The sequence below is a fragment of the Montipora foliosa genome, chromosome 13 (genome assembly GCF_036669935.1).
Source record: "Montipora foliosa isolate CH-2021 chromosome 13, ASM3666993v2, whole genome shotgun sequence".
In the NCBI taxonomy this organism is placed as follows: Eukaryota; Metazoa; Cnidaria; class Anthozoa; order Scleractinia; family Acroporidae; genus Montipora; species Montipora foliosa.
Window position 1 is genome coordinate 10,242,002 of NC_090881.1, and position 10,000 is coordinate 10,252,001.

Sequence of the window (10,000 nt, forward strand, 5' to 3'; positions counted from 1 at the left end):
ACCTACAGTGTACATTCTGTCTAATGGAGTAAAAACGGCCTGTACACGCGCTGTGAAAGATCTTATTTTCAACAAGATAATGTTTGCATAGATCACATTTGTTCTTACATTTAAAACATCCTACGGGAGTGTTATTGCTGTAATGGGTTTTTTTAGGCCTTGCTAGAATCTCTTTTATGTTTTTGGGTCTTCGATAAGAAGGAATAATTGACCCCTTTGGGAAAATCTGGGATAGCAATGGCGATTCATAAATAAGATGACTAAATGATTTGATGATTTTGCTGATGTTAGGTAGATGAGGGTTGTAGTCGACTACCAGAGGAAAGACGATTTTTTTGTCTTTCGGTTTCGAGGCGAGTAAGTCCTCCCTGGGTAGATCTTTTGCCCTTAAAAATTGCTTATTGACTTCCGCTGGATTATAACCTCTCTCAACGAGATATGTCTGGTATTCTTCACTACGTTGGTCAAAATTTTCAATGGTTGAACAGTTTCTGCGAATCCGGGTGGCAACTCCAAATGGGATTGCCTTAGTGCAATGCCTTGGGTGAGCACTGTTACGTAATAAGTACATATGATGGTCAGTAGGTTTAGAATATACATCCGTTTGAATATACCCGTCAACCAATGAAAGTGTGAGATCTAAGACGTTGAGAGAGGTTTCAGATGATACTACAGTAAATTTTATGGTGGGATATAAAGCATTAATGAAATCAGTGAAATCATTAAGTTTAGTGGCACCTTGCGTCCATAGATCGAAAATGTCGTCTCTATACCGCCACCATAATCTGGGTTTGATTGTACCGGACTTAGCCTTTTGGTCAATAACTCCCATTGCTAAATCAGCGTAACTACAAGCATTTTTCGGGCCCATAGCCGTTCCATGAATTTGTAGGAAATGTTTGCCTTGAAAGTTGGAATTGTTGTGTTCAAGACAGATCTTGACAGCTTCAACAATACATGGAGTGGATGGGACCTGAATTTCACGCGAATTGAGAGCATCGGTAACAGCTTTAATTCCCAAGTTGTTATCGATGTTTGGAAACATCGAGACAACGTCCCAAGAAACGAGAAGAGTGCCTTTGGGGAATGGCCCATCCTTATTTAGATCTTCGATTTTTTGCAATAAATGAGTTGTATCTTTGACAAAAGAGGGCAACTTTTGAGCTAATGGTTTGAGATAGTATTCTGTAAAAGCTGAACATCGATAACAACTTGGGAATTAAAGCTGTTACCGATGCTCTCAATTCGCGTGAAATTCAAGTCCCATCCACTCCATGTATTGTTGAAGCTGTCAAGATCTGTCTTGAACACAACAATTCCAACTTTCAAGGCAAACATTTCCTACAAATTCATGGAACGGCTATGGGCCCGAAAAATGCTTGTAGTTACGCTGATTTAGCAATGGGAGTTATTGACCAAAAGGCTAAGTCCGGTACAATCAAACCCAGATTATGGTGGCGGTATAGAGACGACATTTTCGATCTATGGACGCAAGGTGCCACTAAACTTAATGATTTCACTGATTTCATTAATGCTTTATATCCCACCATAAAATTTACTGTAGTATCATCTGAAACCTCTCTCAACGTCTTAGATCTCACACTTTCATTGGTTGACGGGTATATTCAAACGGATGTATATTCTAAACCTACTGACCATCATATGTACTTATTACGTAACAGTGCTCACCCAAGGCATTGCACTAAGGCAATCCCATTTGGAGTTGCCACCCGGATTCGCAGAAACTGTTCAACCATTGAAATTTTGACCAACGTAGTGAAGAATACCAGACATATCTCGTTGAGAGAGGTTATAATCCAGCGGAAGTCAATAAGCAATTTTTAAGGGCAAAAGATCTACCCAGGGAGGACTTACTCGCCTCGAAACCGAAAGACAAAAAAATCGTCTTTCCTCTGGTAGTCGACTACAACCCTCATCTACCTAACATCAGCAAAATCATCAAATCATTTAGTCATCTTATTTATGAATCGCCATTGCTATCCCAGATTTTCCCAAAGGGGTCAATTATTCCTTCTTATCGAAGACCCAAAAACATAAAAGAGATTCTAGCAAGGCCTAAAAAAACCCATTACAGCAATAACACTCCCGTAGGATGTTTTAAATGTAAGAACAAATGTGATCTATGCAAACATTATCTTGTTGAAAATAAGATCTTTCACAGCGCGTGTACAGGCCGTTTTTACTCCATTAGACAGAATGTACACTGTAGGTCGAAGAATGTCATCTATTTAGTCACCTGTAAAACATGTAAGATTCAATACGTAGGTTCAACATCGAATGAATTCAAGGTCAGATTTCGTAATCACAAATCGGCTATGTTGACCAACAAGGCCACGTGTGAATTGGCCGTCCATTTCAATAGAAAAGAACATCACATGTCTGACTTTGAGTTCATTGTTATTGAAAAAATTGTTAATGACACTACTGATGATATGGACAAGGTTTTACTTACAAGAGAGGCTTTTTGGTGCGCACAGTTATGCACCCTCCAACCTTACGGCTTGAACAAAAGATCCGAGTTTAATTCCAAAAATAGAATAAGGTTTAATTAATCATTCACTGGAGTAATTGTGCAACCAGTTGGGCTTTTTTTCCAATTACGCTGTGCAGATCGGCATTCTCACAGGCCCTGTTCAGGGATTCCATTACTTCTTAGGGGCCCTGGGCTCATCATTTCGCCACCTTATTGCATGATTTACTAAGTCCTGTTGTTTATTTTAAATTACTAGTTTCGATATCTGGTGATTAACGCCTTTTTCGGAATAGAGCTAACTATTTCTTATCTCACGTATTGTCCACTCGATTTATTCCAACCGCACGTATTACATGACATATTATTGTGATTTTTTAAATTTTTTTGTAATTTTAAACATTTTACACCTTTTGGTTCATAGTTTTGTATAAATAGCGCAAGTTCAGTTGTACCAGGTATTTTTAGTTTTTAGTTTTTAGCGTGTACTGAAGAAGCCCGAAGGGCGAAACGTTTACACGAAATTATAATATACCAGACCTGTGAGAAGTTCGCCAGCGACTCATTTTTTCATTCTTCCTATATATATATATATATATATATATATATATATATATATATATATGTATGAAGTGTCAAGTATTCTAACACAACCTCAATTTACCTCTTACATGATATAATTTGAACTCGCAACTGAAATAATATTAAACAATGTTAGCATCGGCAACGTTCTCAAAGTCGTGCCCTACGCATTTATGTAAGCTCTAGTCCGGCAGGAAATACTATTATGGGATGAAATTAACATTTCGGTGCCAGTTTTGAATAAGTTGCTGGTGTTTCTACTTTTTCTGGTGGAAGTCCTTTACAGTAAACGGCGAAAAGCAATTTCCTTTTGACAAACTCGTACTTTCAGCTACAACTTTTCGATGTAAACTTGTCGCAGACCAGCTTTCGAGGACGAATTGAATACGCCAGACTGCCCAATGCGGATACACAATAACGAAATCGTACTCAAAGTCAAACTCGTTGTCGATACTAACTTTCTCTAACCTCTTGATTACTCAGTCGATCATTATCATCATTATCTCGGATTTTTGAGAAGCAAATATCTCCGAGTATGTGGGTTCGTTTACGTCCCACAGGGTTATAAACAGTGAAGGGTTGTGAGATGGGGCCTACGGTGTATCGTCCTTATCCGGAAAGACTAGAGAGCCTAACCATTTTTGGATGCTATTAGAAAAGCAGCACTGTCTCCTTAGTTATGTAAAGACCCCAAGTGTTGGTTCGGCCGAGTTTTGGATCCCGCACAGTAGTCCGATGCTCAACAAAAGACCCAACCGTTCGGCTGTCTGCTCAGATGATAGAGCAACGTAGCAGATATCTCGCGACCATTTCTTCGCACGTCGTCCAATCCTGCTTTCTTCTTCTTTCTTTCATTTTTTTTTTTTTTTTTTGTTTTTCTTTTTTCTTAAGACAGCTTAAGTTGCTTATGTAACTTTCATTTCAGTCGACAACTCTTCTAGCGTTCTGAAAACAATTTTCCTCTAGCCGTTTGGAAATGAAGAAAAAATCAAGCAACTATTTTAACCAAACAAAGTTATCCAAAAAATACTCCTTAAGGTGTATGCACGGACACTAAGATGAAATATTTATCTTACTGTTAAAGGTGCTTGAATTAACCAAGACGATCACAAAGGAGACTAATGCTGATAACGCAAAGAACAAATTCATCAAGATAATTAACGCCTCTGACCAATTCTACAGTGTAGAAGATATCCCAGCAAATGAATCTGATTCAAATGCACACAAGCTCTGCATAAGCGATGAAAAAGCGGCCATGTATTGTCCAAAGAGGACTGCTGCCATGAAAAACTGGTTCTCTTACACCAAAGAGGTGAGATATGAATAAAAGTGGAAGAGTTCTGATAAGCAAAACTTATTAATTAATCCCGGCGACCTTGAAATTCTGTAAATTAAGTAACTAAATGTTTGAAGAAGACAATGATGATTCGTTTTTTAATACTCATGTTAAGTCTATTTTCAGAAACTATGTTCGAATTTTGGAAAACCCTATACTGTCCGCAGAGTGATACAAGTAATTCCTGGCTTAAACACACTAGGGAGCTCAAGCACGCGCGTTTCTGAGACGTGGGCGGCAATCGCAAAAGGACATTTCTCGTGCCAGGACAGTGATATCTCCCAGATTTTTATGCTAATCATATCTAATGGAGAAAAGATACTTAGCAATGTAAATGTGGTTGTGTGAAGACAAGTTAAAAGGGAAAACTGCACACTTCCGGTTGCCGTCCGCGTCTCAAAATGTGTTGATGTCGAAAAAGTTAACTTTAATCGGTGAGAGTATACTATTCGAAAATGAAGCAACTGATTTAGTCATCGTTACACTACCACGCATTCAAGGAATATCAGGAAAAATCGCAGGGAAACTAAACCATTTAAATAGATTTTCAATGTTTCCAAAACTGACCCATAACTGACTGTAGCCTCTATCTAAAAATTTAAAAACAAATTCAATTAAGATTTATCAACTGGAGTAATTTATAAAATTAATTGCATAGATTGTGATGAAGTTTACATCGGACGAAGATTAAGAGTATTTACCATCAAGAATAACAGAGCACAAAAGAGCTATTTTCAGTGGTTCAACATTCCACTAAAAGACAATCACGAAATTGATATCTCGACTAACCGAAACGTCTACTTTTAAGAGTTGTTGTTATCTGTCAATACTTTCCCCAGATTCTAGCAACAATGGATTATGAGATTGCAGACCTTTTCCACGTGACCGGTCCATATCAGTCGACTCCAGGCTGCCCTATCAAATTGCAAAACGACTTTAACCCCTCCAGCGCTGTCCCTTTCTACATACAGTCTGATGCGAGATGCTCCCGAGTGGCATCTTACAATATGCCCTTCTTCTTAAAGAGACCTGGGCCCAGGTATGAATCAAAGACGATGGCGGCGCATGAGGCAAGGCCTGGGCACCACACTCAGGTTAAGTGAAATAAGAGAATCCATAGTATATACGATGTAAATACACTGCATTCAATAAAGATTAAATCATTATGAGTGCCATAGGAACCATGCGTTTTAATCATACCACTTGCATTTAAATTTACTGGTCGTTCATTGAAACTACTTGATCTTTGAACGTACCAAACACTGAGAACCGTTTACAAATGTGTACGTCTTCACAGATTTTGACTTCATTTATTTTTGTGAGCACCCAATGGGATACTTAATCACTTACACTCCACACCCATTTGTAGGTGCAAGGTTATACGGAGCGGTTTACGGACACATGCGGGGGTCCCATTGGTTGGATAGCATCAAGCACAATCTATCTTTCATTTTCTGAGGGCTGGGCTTTGTATTCGGAGAATCCACTGATTCCTACATACACCAAGATGTATGAGGCTGATCCAATTAGCAAGTACGGGATGTTAAAGTGGCAGGTATGTCAATCAGTCAATCAATCTTTGTCGGTCGGTGGAGTAATCTTCATTGGTACCAGTATATATCAATTTCAATTTTACAACTTGTGCGGTTGATATAGTAAAGAAATGGGTTTATCATCTGGGTTGATATGGTAAATTGACCACCGAATAAAAATTTGAAAGCTGACTTTTCAAGGGTTAGTCCTTCGCTCTTAAACTCGGACGAAGGGCTAACGTACGAAACGTGAGCTTTTGCATTTATCTACAGTGGTCAATTAATTTACCATATAAACCCAGTTAATAAACTCATTTTTTGTTTTTCACTTCCACACCGACGCAGCACCAAAGTTTCTTTCGAAGGTAAACCCCTTCAACCTAATATATTATTCAGTACGAGCTGCCGGGAATAACCATGATGGCTAACGGAACCAGGCAGTCACAATTTCCGTTAAATAAATGAGAAAGATAAGTTGATAAGTAAGCAAAAAGCAACGTCCACTGTAAGGAACTAAATCAAGGCATGTGACAGGGGCAGGCCATAGGAACCCAACAAAACGAAAATGTCTAAAATACACCAGTAAATAGCAGGTGAATGGTGCAGTGAGGCCCCAAAGACAATTATCAACCACAAAGAAAACCCAAGATATAACTATCTTCTCAAAACAGCTAGTACTTTAGCTACCATCGCCTAAATAACCAATTGGCCATCATCGTTAAGATTGTGGGGTAGCATTGGGTTCAAAATCAAGCAGTAACAACACTGGCAATATTCAGTGCAGTTTGTGATCTTTCGGTGTTGGGCAATTACGAACTTTCATGTTTCATCATCATCAAGTAGTTACTGTTCAGTATACGAGAGAATTTGTTTTTCAATTTTCAGCTGCCGCTTATATAGGGAAAGAACAATGGAGTAGCTAAGAACCAATGAAAAGGCATTGACGTCACAGTCAAACGAGTTGAAGCAAGTTTAAGGGTTGGTTAGAAAAACCAGTTTTGAAGATGATCACTATTCAAAAGGGTCTCCTTAATAATGTTAACTAGAAAAAAACCCGTCAAACCGGTTTGCTTTTCATCTTTATGGCACACCCAGAAATGGACACACACAAAAAAAGAAAAAACTGAACACGAGGCAATATTTCATATCAACACAATTTATTTTATTGAATAAACATAAGAAATTACCACAATCAAGTTCCAAAGCAATCGATGGAGAAATGATTACAATCAAGTTCAAAGCAAACGATGGCGAAATTATTACAATCAAGTTTCAAAGCAAATGATGGTCCTGAATGTTACACAGAATCAGTCACTTTATCTATTCTTGAAAATTGTGTCCTGAGCTTGGGTCTTCGCATCATATCCTTCTTTGCATTTTCTCTTCGTTCGTAAACTGGAGACCCCCTTGCAGAATATGTATCCACAGGCATCTCGTCAGCCCATTAAAAGTATGTACACGCGTCCTTCAATTCCTTCTTCATGTAAAGTAGGGTCTGAATGGATTCTTTACTGATCGTAACACCCTTCATGTAGGCGTCTCCATATGCTTGCACAGTAGCCGCTTACCACCCTCAAATATTTGGTACTCATGGATCACAAGGTCACACACACATTGTTGATAACCATGGATACTCTCTTCAGGGCAGAAGAAGGGACATTCTTTCCAATATAATCAGCGAATGTAAGGTATACTAGAGGCGCGCTTGATGACTTCAAGGTCTTGACGACAGAGTCCACATTTTGAGTAACTCATCTTGAAAGTGATGTGTGATGAGCACGGTCACAGTGTCTTTATAAGGGTTTTGAAAACCAGCTTATCACCGGTCAAACTCGTTAACCCCATTAATTAGTAATCAAGTCTAGCCAGTACCAACAGGTTTTGAAAAACTGGTCAAGCTGCAGAAGAAGTTTCTCAATGTATTTTTGTTCCTCATGTGGTGGCGTGTTAGCGACCCAATCTTGTTCGTACGGCACCATTGCATCCAACACGTCCAATAAATTATGCCATAGCCAATAGACATTCTCGCGATATTTATCCAAATCTGTTCTATTTAAACATGACATCGCTTTTTGATGATCATGGACTAATAGTGGTTCCTGCTTATAAATATCCTTATACACCAAGAAGGCAAAAGTGATCCAGTAGGCTTCCTTTACTCTTTCTTCTTCAAGCTCTTCACAACACGAGCTGCTCTTATTTTTGTTTATATTGGATGCCATGATCTTCACTCAAAACAAACAAGACAGCAACCGATATCCTTCAGTTATATATTGTCTTTCTGTAGGTGAACAGGTTTTTTTTCTTTTTTTCTTTTTTTTCCGGTTCAGTATGGTTCCCATTGTCTATTTCTTCTCAGTCTTGCTACCATAAGTGTTCTTGGTTTCCTTGTTATTCTCCTTTTACGAGTCGGCGTAGACAAAGGAGTTTCCAAAATAAATGCTGGCACCGCGGGTAAAACCGGCTCATCGACTTTTGCAGCAGGAAGTTTAGATTGACTAGCAAGTGTTGATTGTAGTGTTTCTGGAACAGGTATTGTTTCTGAGGGAGGTGTTCTTTTTCCCCATGACGCAGATCTGACAACGGGAAGGGGAATTAGATTTGCTCAATCCAGTTGCACCTGTAGATTTTAGTGTAGCGGGAAGATCTCTCGACAGTACCTTTTTAGGCTTTTCTAAAGGTGTCGTAGGAGGGTTGATAGGACTTACTTTAGTTGGAGCTGGTGTGACGGTTGTCGTCACAGTAGGTTTCACAGTAGCCTCGGTCTTCATTTGTTATCTACCCGACACGGTGAATCCAGTGAACGACACGTGTATGGAGGACCTTCTTGAGGGTACCATTCGCAAAATTGAACGTTTCAAGAAGCTTGGATTTCAGGTAGAAGTGAAATGGGAATGCGAATTTAAACAAGGAGTGACCACGAACCTAGAGATGAAGTCCTTTATTGAAAGCCTCAAGTTTGGCACCTCCTTAGAGCCTCGACAGGCGTTCTTTAGAGGACGTACCAATGCGGTCTGTCTTTACAAGCGCGTGAACGAGAACGAGAAGATCCATTACGTCGACTTTACATCATTATACCAATGGACAAACAAATATTGCAAAATTCCATCCCAGCATCCTGAAATTTTTAACAAGTGAAGCCTTAATCAATTGTTCACCCAATGAGTTTTTTGGGCTGATTAGTTGTGACATCCTTCCACCGCCCTTTCTGTTCCATCCTATGTTACCCTACCGTGCCGATGGAAAACTGATGTTTCCTCTTTGTAGAACGTGTGCCGAGACCCTGCAACAATTCTCCGTGAACATAACGAAGAAGAACGCATGCTTTCTGGAATGGAGATTGCTAAAGCATTGGAGTTGGGATATCGTATGGTTCGAATGATAGAGGTATGGCATTTTCCTCAGAAATCGTCTGAACGTTTCACCGGGTACATCGATACCTTCCTTAAAATCAAACAAGAGGCGAGTGGTTGGCCCTCCTGGTTTGAGACAGAAGCTCAAAAACAGCAGTACATCACAGAGTATGAACAGAAAGAAGGGATCAAGTTGGAGTATGGAGAGATTAAGAAGAACCACGGATTACGCTCACTGGCCAAGCTGATGTTGAATTCCTTTTGAAAGTATCATTTCCTTCAGTTTAAACATGACTGTTCTTGGTTTCTTCTTTCAAAGGGGGAAAATTTGGACAGCGTGATAACATGCCTCAAGTGGAGCCAGTCAAGGATCCAGAACGCTCCTTTCGACTCCTAACCTATCAGTCAACGCAGGTTAAAAACATTCAGTTTGCCAACGATAGGATTCGTATCAGGATCAGACAAGGCGAATATTGTCATCGCAGCTTTCACTACCGCACATGCAAGCCTCAAACTCTATTCTGTACTAGAACGTCTTCAAACAACCATTAGCTCCCCAATTATGACTTCCATTCCATCATCATCACTTGTTATTTCAACTTTGCGACAGCCTCCTTTATTCATCTTATCCCAAATTTCATGAAGTAAGGTTACCATTTTGTTGCGCAATTGTAGTCGTTGCAAACGGTTTGTTAATGCGTCCATC

General features: G+C 39.4%; 1 protein-coding gene across 1 annotated transcript in view; it reads left to right on the forward strand.

The window, feature by feature from the left end:
• Nucleotides 1-10,000, forward strand: part of LOC137982881 (uncharacterized) — a 38,002-nt gene that overhangs the window by 10,553 nt on the left and 17,449 nt on the right. Inside the window, exons 4-6 of the mRNA XM_068830045.1 lie at nt 4,158-4,385; nt 5,249-5,503; nt 5,779-5,964. Of these exons, the coding sequence (XP_068686146.1) occupies nt 4,158-4,385; nt 5,249-5,503; nt 5,779-5,964 (669 nt within the window). The remainder of the gene's footprint in view (nt 1-4,157; nt 4,386-5,248; nt 5,504-5,778; nt 5,965-10,000) is intronic.